The sequence below is a fragment of the Pinus tabuliformis genome, chromosome 3_1 (assembly GCF_031772625.1).
Source record: "Pinus tabuliformis cultivar Carrire ecotype Pingquan chromosome 3_1, CPIR1, whole genome shotgun sequence".
Lineage (NCBI taxonomy): Eukaryota > Viridiplantae > Streptophyta > Pinopsida > Pinales > Pinaceae > Pinus > Pinus tabuliformis.
Genome location: NC_142301.1, coordinates 418,594,436 through 418,614,860, shown reverse-complemented (window position 1 = coordinate 418,614,860; position 20,425 = coordinate 418,594,436). Strand labels below are relative to the sequence as shown.

General features: G+C 33.7%; 1 protein-coding gene across 1 annotated transcript; it reads right to left on the bottom strand.

Moving 5' to 3' along the window:
* Positions 1-10,238: 10,238 nt before the first annotated feature.
* LOC149187519 (uncharacterized) lies at positions 10,239-10,745 on the bottom strand. Its single transcript, XM_089409690.1, has one exon. The coding sequence runs from the start codon at positions 10,743-10,745 to the stop codon at positions 10,239-10,241; it is 507 nt and encodes a 168-aa protein (XP_089265816.1).
* Between the last annotated feature and the right edge of the window lie 9,680 nt (positions 10,746-20,425).

Below are 20,425 nucleotides of genomic sequence, written 5' to 3'. Positions count from 1 at the left end.
CCCTTAGGATTTTTCTCTCCCAGGTTTCTTCCCATTTATCTTCTAGATCGCTCCCCGCCATTCCTACAAGCCTCGCCAAGGTCATGTTTTTCCTGGGAAAGCTACAGGCTTTTAACCCCAGGTGGACCTCTTCCTTCCTGGGTTCGAGACCCTTCCTCCCACTCTCCCTCCCCAGGGAATTCAAGTGTTCTGCGGGGATGATTTTACCCTTGTCGTGGGAAGCTATGATACTCTTTGATACAGTCGTATGCATTTTCCAATGCAGACTTCCTAGTTTCCTACTGAGAATACTTTTGAATTCAACACGAGTATGGAATGAGAGGGCAACGTACCAACTTGCTAATCTATTTCGTCTTCCTTTGACCACCTGCATCTTCTCTCTTCTGCCACCTTCCTTCTCATCCGCTTTCCTAGTCTTCGTTTGCATGCAATTTACTATATTCTTATTTTCGTTGATTTTTATCCATCTCTTCCTCCTATCCCTTGTTTTAACCGTCACCTGTCTGCCTTTGTTACCAGCACAGATCCCTTCACCTTCGTCCTGGGATGCTGCCCTTCCGTCCTTTCTACCATTGAATGTGCATGTATTCTATTAAGGAAGGTATTTATGTTTTTAAAATAATTTCAAAACATACATAATTGAGATATGATTAAGAATTTTCAATTATTATGTATGGTTAGAAGTTGGATGTATGTATATATATATATATATATATATATATATATATATATATATATAAAAAGTGTGTTATAAATTAATTATATATATGAGACAAGGTTATATATATAGATGGCAACAAAATTGAAAGCGGGCAAGAATGTTGCACATTTAATTTGAGAAGTAGTTTAAGTTAATGACTCATAAATGCTACATGGGAATAGTGAGTGGAGATATGTGGGAGAGGAGGAGACTACATATAGGGGATTTGGATGGACTATGTGTTTTCTTTATTTACTGAGATTTTTTTCTATTATGAAAGGTGTTTATGTTGTAGAAACAATTTCAAGACATATATATATAGTATAGATATCATGTTGTTAATAAATACTCTTCTATTATTCATGTATGCTTATGGTGCCATGTAGGCTTTTCGCAATGGGGCTATTGGCTTAACTCCATTCATATCCTTATAATGGCACTAGATTTTTGTTTCTTATATTGGTTATGCATTTGTTTTCTTAGATACTTTAAATTAGTATGTTCTCTTTTGATGAAATAAAACCAATTATTGTGACAATTGTTCTTGAAAGTTGTTCTTGAAAGAGTCAGTAGTAGTCAACGAAAAGCATTTTAGAGTTTCAATGACCATGAAGGTAGTTTATCTAATTGAGTGAAATGGCTTGACATGCTCCTACTTTCATATCCTTGATCAGAGTCAAGTACTTGCATATTTTTAAGAGGGGCACCCCACCCAAGTGCCTGCATATTTTTAAGAGGGACACACCACACAGATTTTTTTTTTGAGTTTCAATGACCATGAAGGTAGGTTATCTAATTGAGTGAAATGGCTTGACATGCTCCTACTTTCATATCCTCGATCGGAGTGAAGTACCTGCATATTTTTAAGAGGGGCACTCCACCCAAGTACCTACATATTTTTAAGAGAGACACTCCACCCAACTACCTGCATATTTTTAAAAAGGACACACCACCCAACTATAGTCTCCCGTTGCACCAAATCTCATTGTAATAGAGGTCAACCCCTTAAGCTAAAACTATGAATCCGCAAAGGTGATTTACCATGGTTGACTTAAGCTCTATTCATATAGTCCAATTCCTTTATTCACATACAACAACCCCAATCCATAACACTCTTTCACATTAGCTTGTAATCCAACGAATGAGATCGGTTTCACAAATCAACATTTTGTTAGGCTCATGCACTTTCCTTTGCCAACAATTTTCACTGTTAGAATTCCAAATATTTTTACTTTTAGATAACTTTCACAATGATAAAAATTATCATTACAGATGGTCTGCATTACATTCATAAATATTGCACTATAACTCAACATAATTTCTACATCATTTATATGATTGCTTATATAGCCAATAACTCAACATAATTTCTACATCAATTATATGGTTGCTTATATAGTCAATATGTTGTGTCCTTAAGTGAATATACTCTATATAGTATCTATAATGACCTTAGGCTACAAAAAACTGATTTCTTTATCCAAACAATTCTCCAAACCTAATATTTCCTTTTAAATATAATAATTCATATTTATAATTTGAATATTCAATTAAATTGCATAACATATCACATCTTCTTACTTCTATGCTACTGTTTCCTTTTCTATAGCCTTACTACGTTTCCTTTACAACATTTATTGCAATTGCTAATTTAAAAGTTACACAAGCAATGAGATGTATTATATCGAATAAGCTCTTAAATAAAAATTGAAATTGAAATTATTTATAATCAAAGTGTAACATTTTCTAAAATAATTATTTTAATAAAATATTGTTTATAAAAATTATAGAGGTAAGTTTATAAGTCTACAAAACCCTATAAAAAACCTTTTTTTTTTTTGGCAAATGCTTATATGTATTTATGAAAGAAAAAATTATAAATTTGTGAAGTGAATTAGGTCAATGTAAAATAAGATACATGTTGTAAGCCTTCAAGATAAATAACTATATACAATCTAAACAAATCTTCATCTCCATAATTTGATGTAGTCATTATTATAGTGGACCATTCTCCACCAATTATTTAATTAATCATTGCTTCCATGACTATATCTAGAAGATTGGTAGATTGTTTGTGTATAAGTATGGATATGTGAAGAATCTAAGAATAGAATGAAGTTGAAAATTGATTTTCAAAATTAAAATGGCATATTGATTGTGATTACATGTTATATTTAACATTTTAACATTTCAAACGGTGTGAAGTAGATAAAGTTTTAATATATTTAAACTATATGAAAAAAAACAAAAAAATTATTTATGTATATGAAAATTTTGGATATTATTAAACCAATGTATTAAACTTTATTAAATATTAAATATAATTAAAAATATGTATAAATATTATAATAAATTCGTTGTTTTCAATTTTTTTTAAATATTTAAAAAAAAAATTACTTGATATTTTAATCAAAAGATAAATTTTATAAACATTTTATCTTATATTTAATTATTTTTAATTTTTTAATATAAATATTATATTAAAAAAATGTTTCCAATAAAATTTAATTAGCATTCTATTAAAATGTTTTTTATATGATCTAACCATAAGTTGTTAAGAGAGTCAAAACATAAATGAAAAATAATTATGAAATACATATACTATGAAACATATAAGGCAACAAGATCATAGGGATCAACGGGATTGATGTTTGTTTCTCTACCATTTTAACATGATTTACTAGTTGTTCATGCCAATTCAAACATCCTGTAACTTTCATTAGCAAAATGGATATATAAAAATGAAATGAATGAAATTTTTATTACAAAACACAACATATGTTAGTGATAGTAACAAGCATCACAACTATGAAATTAATTTATTAGGTTGTGCAAGAAATTTATCTCTCTCAAAATATGTATCTATTTGTAAAAATTAGTTTGTTGGGTTAAGCAAGAGGGTCTTTTCAAAATATTATCTCTTTGCTTGTTTGTTATGTATTTATAAAAACAAATATACTAAAGAATAAAAATTGCACACATCATATCTAAATCACATGGCTAAAAATAAATAAATCATATTTTCTATATCTAAATATCTTGAAAATGTACAAACTACAAGAATACTCAATAGTCTTGCTTCTTTTTATTATTATTAGATGAAACATAACACAATGATTAGAGAAATACCTTGTTGTTTATGCAACATTTCTAGGCTCATAAAAGGTTGGGCATCAAATTTCATAGTTTTTAAAACTCATAAATATTTGTGATGGACAAGGGAAAATAACATATGAGGCAATTCATGATTTAAAGGAAAAAAAACTGTTTTTCAAGTAAAAAAATGAGTTTCCATCTCACAAATGTTTTCTCAAATTTTTCACTCAAAAAGAAGTTACATCTAGGTAGATTTGATCCCTCTCTACAAAAGTTAAGATGGACCTATGCTTGAATAGATAAAATCACAAAAAAAAATTAATTTGAATAATTAAGTGCTTTGAAATTCATCCAAATTAAGTTATAGAGATATTTAACTATGCACTAACAAGTGCTATAATCAAAATTCACGTACCATCCGTGACCATGTGAAAATGCCCAAAATTCCATCTAAGATGTTCCTTGGAAAAATACAAAAAGCAACTACAAGTTAGAAAAAACAAAAATTATTCACAATAACAAAATTCGATTTATTGAACCTTAAAATAGTTAATAAGATATTAATTAATTTGTTTTTAAGAGATTGAAAATAAACTTTCCTAAATCTCCTTAATTTTCACGAGTCAACCATTATGAAGATGGAAATTAAATTTTCCAATATGTAAAAGGTTTGTATTTTTTAAAATTATTTTAAAAGGTTAATAGATACTATTTTTTCTTAATAATATAGAGTTAAGTGGAACATTCAAATTATAATATTGAGAAAATGATCAATAAAAAGTGGAAAGTTTAGATTTCATAAAAACTAGAAAATATAATTTTGATATAGAAAAAAACAAAATTTTATTTAGATTTTTATAGTTTTTGTTATCTTATATTTTTCTTCAATATTCCTTTTAGCTAACTAAGAACATGGTTGTCACTATATATAATGTTATATTAGTAGAGATAACTAACACTAAAGGAAAGAAGCTTCCTAAAATTGTTTCAATCTCCAATCAAAACCATCCCCTCCTACTTAAGAATAAAAGGAAACAAAGACCTAGAATCATCCTAGAATATGCTTCTTACATTATCATGTAGGAGAAGAATATAAGAAATGTGGAACATAATAGTTGCAAACAAAAGAAAGAAACAAAAACCATTAAAAAACATGATATGCTATGAAAAATCAATTTGATAAATAAACCCAACACCCTAACACAAGTTCAATGTATCATTCTACCACAAACAATGGTTACAATATAGACATTTCAACTTAAGAAGAGTGATCTATAGAGATTTTCTTCTTAAATATATAAGAATACGAAATATTATTAATCATAGAATAATTTTTTGAATTGTTAAAATCTTTAGGGGTAGAATGTGGCCAATAAGTTAAACATCATGTAAGAGTAACAACTTAATTCTACTCTTTCTTATGCTATTGTCTTGCTTTACGACTTTTCCTTGCAACATCTGGTGCAATTACTAATTAATTTATTTTTAAGAGATTGAAAAGAAACTTTCCTAAATCTCCTTAATTTTCACAAGTCAACAATTATGAAGATAGATATTGTAGATAGACGAATTGTTTTAAGAAAAAGATGTTTTTCTATCTACACTTTCTTAGTACCATAAAGAATATATAGATTTTATTCTTATAATATTTGAAACCTATATATTCTTTATTTCCATGGTATTTTAAGTTTCTTTAGCATCCAATTTTATTATAAAATGTTGTAATAATTTATTTTTATTTTAATAATTTTATTTTTTTCTTAACCACAGTAAAAACAATGTTTTCAATCTTTTAAGTTACCTTTCATGAATTGCTTATAGTAGTTATTTTTTTTTACTCAATCTTCTAAGTTAAACAATGTTTTCGATCTTTTAAGTTACATTTTATGAATTTTTTATAATAGTTATTTCTTTTTACTCTATTTATTTATGAAATCATAATCTCTTTTTAAATTTGGTTGTGATAGTGATTTCCATGGGAATAACACTTTCTAAAATTAATTGACCCTCTAATTTTAATATTTTAATTAAGAATAAACATATTATCCTCTTTTTCAACTATGAAATATATTAATTGACTCTCTAATTTTAATATTTTAATTAAGAATAGAGATTTTATGTTTTTTTTTTTTTTTTTTTTTTTTAATGAATTTTTTTTTAATGAAATTCAAATCAATGCATTAATGAAGATGGCAGAGTGATGTTTTTTTTTTTTTTTTATGAATTTTTTTTAATGAAATTCAAATCAATGCATTAATGAAGATGGCAGAGTGTCAATTTAATCTATAAAGTTGGATTTTTTTTTTTTGAATTTTTTTAAATTTTTAACATATAATTATTATTTTAATTAGTTACATATTTTTTAATATGTAATTTTGATTTATTAATTTTAGTAAATTTAATAATTAAGAACACATGTTTTTTTTAAGAAATAAGTATAAATCTATAGAAGAGTATAGTATGTATATTTCTCTAGCATAATATCATTAAATTATGGCATTTATCAAATTTAGAAAGATAAAATGAAACTTTATGGTACACATTTCAAGTTTATGCTATTGTTTTGTTGCTCAATATATATGTTCATCACCAAGATAAGTTTGGAGAACTTATCATTCATATTCTAGGGAGAAACCAATCCATTAAGTATGCCTCTCTCAATATTATCTTTAACATTCATTACACTCTAGAACCATGTGGCTCGCTCGTGAATCAAGGGAAAGCAATGAACCTCCGAGAATTTTACTTTAGATCTATAATTGAAGGTTTACACATATGAAATATGGTCATTCTTAAAAGCGGAATTTCCTTCAATTCATTCCCAATAAGAAATAAAAGCTCCATTCTAACAAGTTGTCATGATGCAAGGAATTCTATTGCATATTGGAGCATATCATCAGGAGACTAAAATTCTATGTTATGGATGCAAGGAGGAGGTAACCACACACGTCTGAGGTCCAAATCCACACTAACTTAGTATAGTGACAAAACTAGAACAAATGCTTGTGGAATTCATTAATAAAGGACTATCCATGGAAAATGTTGTCATATTTTTTTACTTGAAAAACCACTTTTTCCTATAAATAATTAATTGCATCATATGTTGTTTTCCCTCTTCCATCATAAATATTTATGAGCTTTAAAAACTATGAATTTTGCGGCTCCAACCTTTTATGAGCCTAGAAATGTGGCATAAACAACAAAGTATTTTTCTAACCAATATGTTAAACTTCATATGAAAAGAAGCAGGACTATCCAATATTGTTGTATTTTTTACATTTTCGAGACATTTAGATATAGAAAATGTGATTTTTTTTTTGTTGCCATGTGATTTGGATATGATGTGTACAATCTTTTTCTTTTTTTGTAAGTCGAAATTATATTCATTCGTCAAAAAATATGTACATTGGGATTAACAAAAAACAGGTGGTCTCACCCCAACCAGGTTTGTTGACCACCGTTTGCAGCATATGACAAAAAAATAAAAAGGAGACTAAGGACATCATCCATAACTGAGAAGGCCAGAGACACCAGAAGACAAGTAACACAAAGAGAACACTTGTAGTCATGCTAGTCATCTGACGTGATGGAAGTTGGGTTGTCCAAGGTTGTCCGAGGAGGACGCGAAGGACGAAAGGAGCATTGGAGATTCCCTTCGAAGTGAGCCATCTAGGACTCCAACTTCTCCACCTTCTTCGATAGCAGGTTCTATCCACACTAGACCACCACCACTCGTTCTCGAACTTAGCACTGGAATTAGTGCATTCTGTCCAAGCTAGCTACCAGTTTAGCATGCTCCTCTTTTCGGATATGTTTAGTCATTTCTAGCCACGCCAACAAGGATTGTATAAGTTTGCGACAATTCTCTAGACAACAATCCTTAATTTCCCTCGTAGCAAGTGCTAAACGCCCTATAGACTCGTGCCTTCCCATGCCACCACTCTGTTATGGTTGCTGCGAGCGCCCCCCACGCTGCGTCACTGAGTTACCACCTCCATGACCACCTCACATAGCAACCACCCTCCGCCGTGAGCGCCTCGCTATCTTACCACACCGACGAGCCCCTGAATCCTCCACTCCCAGGTCCAAAGATTATATTTGCTTTTCTGGGTCCCCGCACCCAACCGAGTTAGGCTTTGCTGGGAGGGAGGATCACCCTCGATGCGGAGATGGGCGCATACTGGCTAGACCAGCAACGACATTGTCGATACTGGAGTCAAGAATGCGGGAACCACTGACATCCTTCCATACACGGCTGATCCCTGACCACCATGCCCGCCTCACCCAAGGCTGAAACCACTAGCTACCCAGCCAGGGCTGAGAGCTAGCACTTCCCTCCCCAAAGCAGTGACATGCACCTACCAGAATTCCTCCACCCCACCAACCTTTCCACCCTCGGTTATGACATGTAAACTCACTATAAGTTTGAAAATTTGGAAGAAGAAGGGTCGAGCAATACCCGACCCTACCCGAAGCACTCCGAGGAGTGCCTCCCAAACTGCACCAACAACAGGCAACCATGGCGACCTTCAAGGACTTGACTCCCTTCACCCCAAAACACACAAAAAACCATACATTGAGAAGTAAAGCGACCCAATTATAGGCCCAACAGCCTACGAAGGAGTGCCATGCATAGAGCCGCCACCACCCCTAGAAGCACTGCCAACTATACCGCCTCCACCAACCTCCAAGAAACCAATAATCCACAACTTCCAATTTCCAAATGAACCATAAATACAAACTAGTCGGCATATCCAAATTCCGCACTATACATGCACAAAAAAACATGGGATACCACCCCTTGAATAGGAAGGACACTAACCTGCAGAGCCAAGAGTCTAGGAAGAAACTCCAGGGTTTCCACCATGCCCAGAAAAACTGATGACACTTCCTTCGTCGGTGAGCAAAATACCAACAGGGAACGTGAAACCATATTGAAACTCCAACGCAAATGAATTCACCATAACCCATCATGTGTCTTATATCATTGCCTCTCGCGCTAGTCGAGGTGCTGAGGTATTTCACATAGACGCCATAACTCTCCCCCGTATACCAAGTGATTTGAGAGGGTAGGGAGGTTGGACCTCCACCATTATGCCAATTGTTTACAAACATGAGCCACGTGATGCTTCGTGCGTCGGGTTCCTCGCCCCCATTGGCGATGATGTGCACGATCTTTATTCCTTAGTATTTTTGTGTTTATAAAGACATTACAAACAAGAAAATAGATCTATTTTGAAAGAATCCTCTTGCATTACCCTACAAACTAATTTCTGCAAATAGATACATATTTTGAGAGAGATAACTTTCTTGCACAACCTAATAAATTAATTTCATACTTGTGATGATTGTTCCTATCACTAACATATGCTTTTTGTTTCGTAATAAGATTCCATTCCTTTCATTTTCAAATATCCATTTTTCTTATGAAAGTTAATGGATTTTTAAATGGCATGAACAACTAGCGAATCATGTTAAAATGGTGGAGCGACAAACATCAATGCCCCATGATCCCCATGATCTTGTTGCCTTATGTGTTTCATAGTATATGTATTTCATTATTGTTTTTCATTTATGTTTGTCTCTCTTAACAACTTATGGTTAGTTTTCTCATGTAGTAGATCATCCCATAATAGAAATTTGATTATATTTTCTTAATATATATATTTTTAATATAATATCTATATATTAAAAAAATAAAAATAAAAATTATAACTTCAGAGAATTTAATAAAGTTTAATAAATTGTTTTAATAATATCCCATTTTTCATATACACAAACAAAATTTTGTTTTTTTTTTTATGTTTAAATATTAAAGCTCTACCTACCTCATACATTTTGAAAGGTTAAATGTAACATGTAATCACAATCACTATACAACTTTAATAATATCCAAATTTTCATATAACCTTTTTTCTTTTTTAAATATTAAATCTAATTTTTCATATATATAAATTAAATTTTAAATTTTACCTTTTTATGGTTTAAATTTAAAACTTTATCTGCTTCATACGGTTTGAAATGTTAAATATAACATGTAATCACAATCATTGTACAACATGAATTCTGAAAATCAATTTTGAACTTCTTTCTATGCTTTAATTCCTCACAATTCTCGATACTTTTTTCAGAGAGAAAAAGCATCATAGTATTATATTGAGTCAATATAAAAGTTCAGATGGTACATAAGGGCTCAAAAATAGCTAGCAGACCAGCATATATGAGCTAAAAAACCTCTAGGAATAGGACTTCCCAAAGGATACGGAAGCCAACATCATCAGTCCATATTCTTAGCTAACAATCTTTAGATAAAAGAGCATCAGATGGCTAGACACATATTACAAAAATATATAGTGCATAAGGACAGCCAGAAAAACTTGATATATACTAAAAGAAGCAGAAAAAATGAAGAGAAATACGTTGAAATAAAAACCAAAGAGACTCATAACCCAGGAATAGAAAAGTCCTGGATGAAGCAAGAGAACTCTCCATCAGAAACCATCATGGACCATGAGCCAGAATCTAAAGTCAGCCCCTTCTTTGATAGACAGTCAGCTTGGAAGTTTTGGGAACGGAAGATGTGGTGAATGGAGCAATCTTTCATGCGCCCCCAGAAAAACATAATCATGTCCATCCACCCAGTCAAATGAGGACTACTAATGTGGCAGGCACCCTTTACATGGTCAATCACTGTTTTTGAGTCGCCGTAAATTGAAATATCCTGAATATCAAAAAACACACAGAAAGCAAGCAGGCCTGCAAGAGCCCTCGCCTCAGCCAAACTATTAGAGCCTTTCCCACCGTTCCATGATATAAAGTATTGTAGCTTCTCGTCCATAATAATGTGGACACCACAACCACAAATATTATGTTGCTCGGCCCCATCAAAAAAAGCACAAGGAACTCTGTTGAGAGGGCTTTCATTCTCTTTCATGCGACCTTTTTTCATTTTGGGCTGTTTTAATGGCACCGCATCGTGGATGGAGATAATATGATGCAAGATAGACTTTAGGGGTTCCTTTGAGTCTTTGAAGATTTTGGCGTTCCTCCATTTCCATGCGCACCATAGGACAATGATAATGAGAGATCTCCATGATTCTCTTTGAGCGCACCACCATTCAAAAGCTGCCTGGATTGAAACAAAAACAACATGAGGGAAACCATAAAGCAAAGACAATTCATACTAGATTTGTAGAGAAGAATTGCACTGGAAGAACATATGATAATTGGATTCCTCCGCTGATTCACACATAGAACATCTACTCGGTCCGTGCCAGTTCCTTTTCCTCAAATTTCCCAAGTCAAATTTCTGTTGTTGAAGACCAGCCACAAGAAAAGAATCATTTTAAGAGGGCATCCCGACTTCCAGAGGATCAGAGGATGTATAGAACAGGAACTAGATGCCTTTGATTTAATAATATTAGAGTAAATATCTTTAACACGAGCCGACAGCTTTACATTTGGCACAATCCAAATAAGATGGTCCGCAGACCCTGAGCAATGGAAACCATAACTACAAAGAGAATCCTTCACAGATTTCCATACGGAAGTCAGAGGTTCTGACAGTTTAAGATCATGGGCTTCTTTCCATAAGGGAATTGGGCCATGCCAAACTGATATTAATTTGTCCCACGTAAAAATGCCATTTCTGTAAAAGAAGAACAAGAGGCTTTTAGGGATGGATAAGCATTCCCGCCCACCGAAAATGGGGTCAATTCCAAATAATATTCTGCTGCCAGAATAAAGACTCCATCTTAGATTCTTTAAGAAGTATTACTCAACTTTGCGGAGACTGAGCCAGATAACAGATCCTTGTTTGGCTCCAATTGATCCCTTCCTGTACCAGAATTCCAAATCTTTACCTTTCATGTATTTCTTTTTAATAGTGATACTCCATGGCCCTTCACCATAAATACCCCTCCACAGGTTTTGCATAGGAGCGCTTACCAAAATTCCGCAAGTCTAACAGGCCCCAGCCGCCAAGATTCTTTGGTAGAGAGATCTTATCCATTTTGGACAGATGGAGTTTCCTCTGTTTAGATTTTCCGCCCCATATAAAATTTGTAGAAACTCTGTTCATTTTGTGTATGATACTTGCTGGAAGGTAGAAAATATGAGCCCAGTAAACAGCTAGTTGCGATAAGACCGCTTGTGTTAAAATAATTCTACCTGCCAAGGAAAGAGTCTTATATTCCCATGCCGAAATCTTTTTATAATATCTTTCTATCACCCATTGCCAATTCGCTTTGGAATAGCCCTTGGCCTTCAACTGAAATCCCAGATATTTCAAACCATCCTTTAGCGATCTCAACTCTATTCTGAGCAGCTCAGAGATCCAATTCACCATTTCCATGTTGGTATCATTGTGGAAAAGGGTAGATTTTGCTCTATTAATTTGTAACCTAGTAGCTCTCTGGAATCTATTAAGAATATCGTTGAGGCATATCCAGGACACCCTGCATAGCATAGCAAAGATGAGCACGTCATCAACAAAGAGGTTGTGAGAGATATATATGTCCCTACAAATCTTGACAGGCCTGCACCTATTTTTGGCCACTGCCTTGTTAATCTGAAGGCTGAGAGAATTCATTGCCAATATAAATAGAAGAGGGGAAAGGGGGCACCCCTGACGAAGACCCCTTTCCGCTGGAAAGAAAGGAGAAGGCATTCCATTTATGATGACCGTGTAGTGTACATTTTCGACGCATGACATAATCCAGTTGATGGAGTTTGATTTTAGGCCGATCTTTGCCAATAAACATCTAATGAACCCCCAATCTAAACAATCGTAGGCTCTTTGCAAGTCAATTTTCAGAATGGCCGCATCTGATTTTCTTGATATCAATGAAAAAAGACTTTCCTGTGTTATCGCAACTGCATCCAAAATGTTGCGCCCCTTTAAAAAAGCATGTTGGTCCTTGGAAAGAAAGGTGGCCAGAGTCATTTTCATTCTTTCAGCAATAATTTTAGTGATAATTTTGAAGGATATATTGCATAATGAGATTGGCCTAAAATCTTGGAAAGATTCCGCTTCTGCCTTTTTTGGGATTAGAGCAATCTTTGTGGATGTTGTGATCTGATGAAGATTTCTAGAGATTCGAGATGCTTCAACCATCCTCAGCAATTCTTTCTTGATGATATCAAAAAAGTGAGTAAAAAATTCTATGGTCCAGCCGTCCAGGCCTGGGCATTTATCCTTTTTGAAAGCCTTCAGAACTCCAAGGAGCTCCTCCTCTGTGATTGGCTGAAATAGGCTCGCGTTTTTCTCATCATCGAACATTTGTGGAGCCAGTTCAATACCCCATAGAATGTCCTGAAAATCATAGACTTCCCTTCTTTTGTACTGGTTTTTGAAATGCCTCACAGCTTCATTCGATATATCATGTTGAGATACGAAAAAACCACCCTTACCATCATTAATTCTCCATATTGTGTTTTTTTCGCGCCTGGCATTTGCAAATTTATGAAAAAACCTAGTGTTCCGGTCACCATCCTTCAGCCATATTGCCCTGCTTTTGAGCCTCCATGAGGCCTCCTCCTGTTCCAAAAGATTTTGTTTTTTTTTTTTTTTCAAGATCTCTTATACGACATTTCATGCTAAGAGGAAAAAAATTTGCATCCATAGACCCTAAAATCCTGTCCAGCTCCTTTTGAATTTCTTGAAGCGCCTGTCTATCCCTTTTTCTTTTATCATATTGCCACTCTTTTGCCACCTTTCTCAGAACAGACATCTTGTCTCTAAACGTCATAAATGGGGGGGACAAATCTCTTGCGGATAGATCCTTCCATGCATTTGAAATGATTTTATTGAAATCTGGGTCCTCTAACCATGTTCTATTGAATTTGAAGGGATAACCCTTTCTGAAACCCTTCTCCCGCCAGCTGAGGAAAATTGGCCTGTGATCTGATGTAAAGGCGTTTCCGATGGATGAGATAGGCATGCCCATTTTGTCTATGATGCTAACATGCATTATGAACCGATCAATCCTTTTAGCAATATACGCCTCTCCTGACCTTCCGTTATCCCAAGTAGGCATCATTTTCGAAGGAGCAATATCCACAAGATTTCTATTCAGAAGTTCCAACTTAATGCGGTCAGCAAGCGAGTCTCTTTTTCTGCAGTTACCCCAGCATTCGTCAGTCCATAAAGTTACATTTAGATCGCTTGCAATCACAAACAATCTGTCAATCTTCTAGATATGGTCTTGGAAGAATTTGTGGAGAATAGCCCACTAATGACTAAATCAAAGCATGGAGATGATTTGTTTAGGTAGAGCCACACTTAAATGCGGTGGGCAGTTAGAATGGTTGATTATTACTAACTTTTGTTATTTTCTATGACTATGAATTCTTCTTTTAATAGATTATAAATAAACTTTTCAAGTAAGTGCTCTTGGATTGCATATGATTACTTATTTGTAAGGTTTATAACATGTATTTTACTCTACTTTGACATAATTCGCTTTTGAAACTTATAAATTTTTTTTTTATACAACTACATAGGTATATACAAGTATTTGCAATCAATTTTTTTTAGTAACATAAAGTTTATAAGATTTTGCGAAATTACACATTCATTCATATAATACATTTGGTTGCTTGTGCAACTTTTAAATTATTATAATTTGATTATTTTACATTTTTAAACGATAATTATCATAATTTATATATTTTAATGTGAATCTAAGTAAACAAATGGAAATGAATAACTGTTAAATCCGGAGAAAATTAGTAAACATCCGTACATCTCTTTTTATTAAGGTGGGTGCCCATCAATATTAACCAAATATATCACATGTCTAGAAATTTATTTATATCTAAATATCAAATCACGCGGAAAAATACGTACATATAAATGAAAGCATTTTATACACACCCTGCCAAACTCTCGCGAACACAAACACGCAGCATAAGGAAAAATATACGATAATACCGCACACACAACGCTTAATTTAACCCAAGAGGCTCCTCAACCACTCTCAACAACTCCATGCATGGTGCCGCCGGATTTTCATGCATCTCTTTTTTGCGTTTTTCTCCGTTCCGGTAGTCCCCTTCATGCATCACTCTTTTGCGTTTTTCTCCGTTTAAGAACTCCCCCTCCCACCGGCCATGGCGGTCATGGGCATGGGTCTGCTTCCTTTCTGGAAAGACAGGCATTTCACTAGCTCGTTCGAATGTCCTCTCTCGCCGTTGGAATCCCGATTCCTTATTCTCATCTTGGGGAAGGGATTCCTCAGAGAAGCTTCTGAAAGAAGAAGAAAACGGCCTCTTCTCCAAAGATCTTCAGGAAGGAATTGGAGCGTGGGAATTGCTGGCGGAAAGACCATCTCCCCGAAATTGTCTGTACTTTGTTTGGCCTCCATGATGATGACGATGGTGGTGGCGTCTAGTGCCAGGGTGCCCCAAACTCAAACCTCTTCTTCTTCCTATGACGAAATTGAAATCAGTCCCTCCTCTTCTCGGGCGGAGAATGGAATCACTTTCTCCTTCTCTCGGTTGGAAAACGTAATCATGAAGAGGACCGATGGCCCATAATCACCGGATATTGACTGCAAATGAAAATGAAAATGAAACTGAAACTGAAACTGGCTCGGGAAATCAATTCAAATTCAAATTAGTGGATGACTCGGGTTCACGATTTGTGTTGGGGGTAGCAACGATGGACTGCAGAAAAGGTACGCCGTCATCCCCAGGTGATTCGAAACACATTCTCCTAACCGATCTCCTTCATCCTAAACGCAACAATTACTGGGCCTGGGTAGACTACTCCCTAATAAACAAATTAAAATGGCACTGGTCTATAAGGAGATTTTTTGAAAGCTCTTCAGGCTGGTTTTTCCGATGAAAATTTAGCAGCAATTTATTGGAATGGCAAGTTCGATAGCTAGTTTTTGCACAATCAAAGCGTCCCAGGAGTTTTTCAAGGTGCTGAATCCAAATATACAATTAAAAAACCATTTTAACGACAACAAATCATGATTTAATCTCAATTTTTTGCGCCAAATTCCTCAAAAAAATCACATTATAAACAACTTCATTAAAATGAAAGTTAGAACTCGCATTTAATTTGCCCCCTGGGTAGACTACTACATAAGAAATTGCCCCCTGGGTAGACTACTACATAAGAAAGAAATTAAAATGACAGTTAGAACTCGAAATGCGAGCGGAAAGAAAAAATTATAATACAGTGATATGGCAAGGAGGCGTAAATGTTGACCGGAAGATGCGACTCGCGAGTGTTGGATAGTGATGGATTATAAAGATAACCAGGATGTGAAACAGCGTGTTTAATACAACGCGGAAGTTGGAATAATATTAATATGATTATATGGCAGGTAGGAAGGACTCCAACGCAGGAGGTTACATTGAAGTCGGTGAACAGTGAACTTATCGTTTAATACAGATAATTTGACAAGAAAGCATATTTGCACATGTGCAGTATGGAGGCAATGATACCATGTACGGCGCCACTCTTTCGCGTATTATAGCGAGGTTTTAAATTTTAAATTTGTTTGAAAATATTGGAAATTTTTTAAGGTTTTGATAAAATTTAGAAGAAATTTTGAGAAATCTGGATAACAGTTATAAGTTTCCAAATTTTGGATGTTTAGGGGATTTTTGATGGTTCTGAATCTATTTTCACCATACAAAAACAAGATTCAAGCACTTTTCTGTCATATTTGTTGATAAATAAATGACACTTTTGCCTCTTCCTTAGACAAGAAATATGACAAATAAATAGCGGGTTTGCCTCCTCTTTCTTAGACAAGACCCTTTTCTTTAGGGATAGAATTTGAACAAGATTTATCCCTCAAATATACTAAACAAAAGCCCCATAGTGAATGTGACTACTTTTGTTTTTGTCATTACAAGGTTTTTGTTTATTGTGCAAGAATGACATAAATTTATTTGTAAAAATAATATTTTTCAAAAAATAAAAATATAATTAGTAGCCAAAAATTTATAAACTTTTGCAATTTCCAATTTCCAAATTACAAATAAGCTTTTAGATGATTTCTCTTTTTAAGATTTTAAATATAAATTGGTTTATAGACTTTCCTCATTTCCAAAATTATAAATAAATATTTGAATGGTCTTTCTTTTCTTAAACCTTTTAAAACTAAATTTTAACAAATTGTTTTTGCATGGTCTCTCCTTTCTTAAATATTTTAAAAATAAAATTTGACTTATTTTCTCAAACATTTTAAAAATAAGTTTTAACAAGGAATTTAAAGAAGAGTGCCAAATTTTTAGGTTCTACTCGCATTATTTAAAAAAAAAAAATTAAACAAATTAAAGCCTATTTTATATAAAAAAAAAAATTGGATGATTACACAACAACGGGAATATCTTTATCTTAAGAGTACTTACTCTCGTAAATGATATCCATTTTGATGCAAGACCATGACGGTCTTGAACGATCTTTTTATTCTTTTTTAAATTAACATTTAGATTTAGAATTCGATTTCGAAAAATAAAAATATATTAGGATGGAAAGAATTTTGAATTTTTTTTTTTCTTCTCAAGGTAGGTATAAAAACATATTACATAATAATATACCGTGAAAAGTGTAAACAAAAGTTGTGTTTTGCTTAGCTCCACGATTTTTCAAAAAGCTAACCATATCACTCCAAAAACTAATGAGTCATTCATGGATGATGGACTTCCACTTCTGTGAAGGCCATCTCGTATAATTCATGGTTTGGATCGTCCACAACCCAAAAAAAATTGTGCTCAGCTTTTTAAGTTTATTAGGCTACCTTTAGGGTTTCAATAAATGCATACAAAATATGGCATGACGGGAGATGAAATCATCTGACCTTAGGAAGCGAAGTTTAAGTTGGTAGAAATGGGCAAGATTAACAAGTTCCTTGTAATGCATGCAGATCTTCATCACTAAGTTGAGTAGTGTACAAAAATTTCAAAAACGCTTTCACAATTTCTCTTGCAACATGAATTTCCACCCATTTTGTTTGTTTTTCTTTTATATCTACTTGTTCCAGTATTGTTCGGAAAACATTTGATCTACTTGCTTATACAAATTACAGAAGATTGTAATACTAATTCTTCAAAATTATGTTTTGTCAACCTTTTTTCTGCAAGACACCTAGAAAAAATATTGGCAAAAATAAGAGTTTCACTATACTTAAAACTAAAAGGGACTCTACCAGCAATCCCACATTCTTTCAAATTGTGTTTTTGTTAATCTCTTTTCTGCAAAACACCCAGAAAAAAGATTGACAAAAATAAGAGTTTCCCTGTACCTAAAACTAAAACAAGGGAGTCTACAAGTTATTCCACATTATTTAAAATTATCCCACATTCTTTAAAAGAGATCTATTTGAAAATAAATACAAAGAAATTGTTTGGCTTACTGAATAAATTATCCAACAATTTTCACAAAAATGTTGGTTTTTGAATTCATTAATATTCAATCAAAGAAAGAAATGCATAAAATTAGGAAACTAAATTACACAAATTAACACAAGGAATTACGTGGTAAAACCCGAACAGTGTGTCAAGGAAACCTCCACGAGGCAAGGGATTGGAACTCTTATTGCTCAAAAATAACTCTCCAAGTTACATCAAGCCTCTCGGGCAATCACCATTTTAATAAAAGGATTTTATTATATAACTCCCTATAGTTACACAATTGACTAAATGATAAAACTAAATTTACTCAGATAATCATTAATTGTTGTCATTCTTTAACAATCTCCACCTTGACAATAATTTTCCTAATCCTTTCCCATGCCCATTCATTATCTATTCTGCAAGCCAAGAGAAGCCAAATACCATCACAACTTATCTTCTAAAACTGGCTTCATGAATATGTCTGCGTGATTCTCCTATGTATGGACCTTCTTGAGAGCTACCTTGTCACCATCGATCACATGTCTCAAAAAATGGTACCTTACATCAATGTGCTTAGTATTGTTGTGATAAGCTGGATTTGTAGCCAAATGAATAGCACTCTAGCTATCATAAAATACATTCACTTTCTTCTACGTTCTTCCAATCTCACCAAGTAGACCTTTCAATGATATTGCCTCTTTACAGGCATATGAAGTAGCTATATACTCTGCTTTAGTAGTAGCCAAAACAATTGTTTCTTGAAACTTTGACATCCAACTAGTTGCTCCACCTGCAAGAGTAAAAACATATAATGTAGTAGATCTCCTCTTGTCCAAATCACTTCCATAATCAACATCCACATATTCGTAGATTAAACCTTCACTACCATTAAATATGATACAATTCTCACTTGTGCCTTTTAAATACTGAAGCGCCAATTTCATTGCTCGCCAATTTTCTTCTCCTAGATTTTCCATGAACCAGCTGACAACTCCAACTGCATGTGAAATGTCAAGTCTTTTAGATACCATCACATACATTAAATTACCTACCGCATTTGCATAAGGTACACAAGACATACACTTTTTTTCTTCGTCAGTCCTAGGACTCAAACCCGAAAAAAGCTTAAAATGGGAAGCTAATGGAACATTAACAAGTTTCACATTATTCATACTGAGCTTTTCAAGTACTTTCTCCACAAACGTTTGTTGTGATAACCAGAGTTTTCCATTTTTCTTGTCTCTGTGTATATCCATGCCCAAGATATGTTTTTCCGCTCCGATATCCTTCATATCAAATGTCCTAGAGATTTGATCCTTTAACTTGTTGATCTCTTCCATGCTTTTGCTCACAATAAGCATATCGTCAACATGCAAGACCATGATAATGAATATGAAATCGAAACTTGTAAAGTACACACAATGATCATAGTCACTTCTAGTAAAGTTTTGGCTCACCATGAAGGAGTCAAACTTCTTGTACAATTTCCTGGGAGATTGCCTCAAGCCATACAATGATTTACAGAGCTTGTAAACTAATCTTCTGTTGTGACCTTTTGCAAAACCTTCTGGTTGTTCCATATAAATATCTTCATCCAAATCTCCGTGAAGAAAAGTTGTTTTAACATCTAACTGTTCTAACTCAAGATCAAGTAATGCAGTTAGTGCTAACACAGTTCGAATACAAACAAGTTTTAGGACTGGTAAAAAAATCTCATGAAAGGCAATACCTTCAACTTGAGAATAACTCATTAAATGGCATTAGAATAGATCCAAGTGATAGGTTGGTGAGTTTAGATGTGGTCCCTTTATACATTAATATTCCCATTAATGAGGTCATTGATGTCATCAATCGCATTACGGATCCTGGTACTGCTTTTTTAGTTAAAATTTGTCTCACCTCTACTTTCTTTAGTTTCGAAGGGGAATTTTATGAACAAACCTGTGGCATTGCCATGGGTTCACCCCTTTCCCCGTGGTGGCCAACCTCTTCATGGAGACATTTGAATCCAAGGCCTTGTCATCTTCTTTATTCCAACCCAAACTTTGGAAAAGGTTTGTGGATGACACTTGCTTCGTCTAGTCACATGTTAAAGAAAAGTTGGAGTTGTTTTACCATCATCTTAACAGTCAATCAAGTTCCATAAAGTTCATTATGGAATTTGAAGTTGATGGAAGATTACCTTTTCTTGACGTTCTCATTTCAAGAAAGGATGGCGATTCTTTCTTTCATCAAGTTTTTCAGAAGAAAACTCACACAAAGCAATATCTT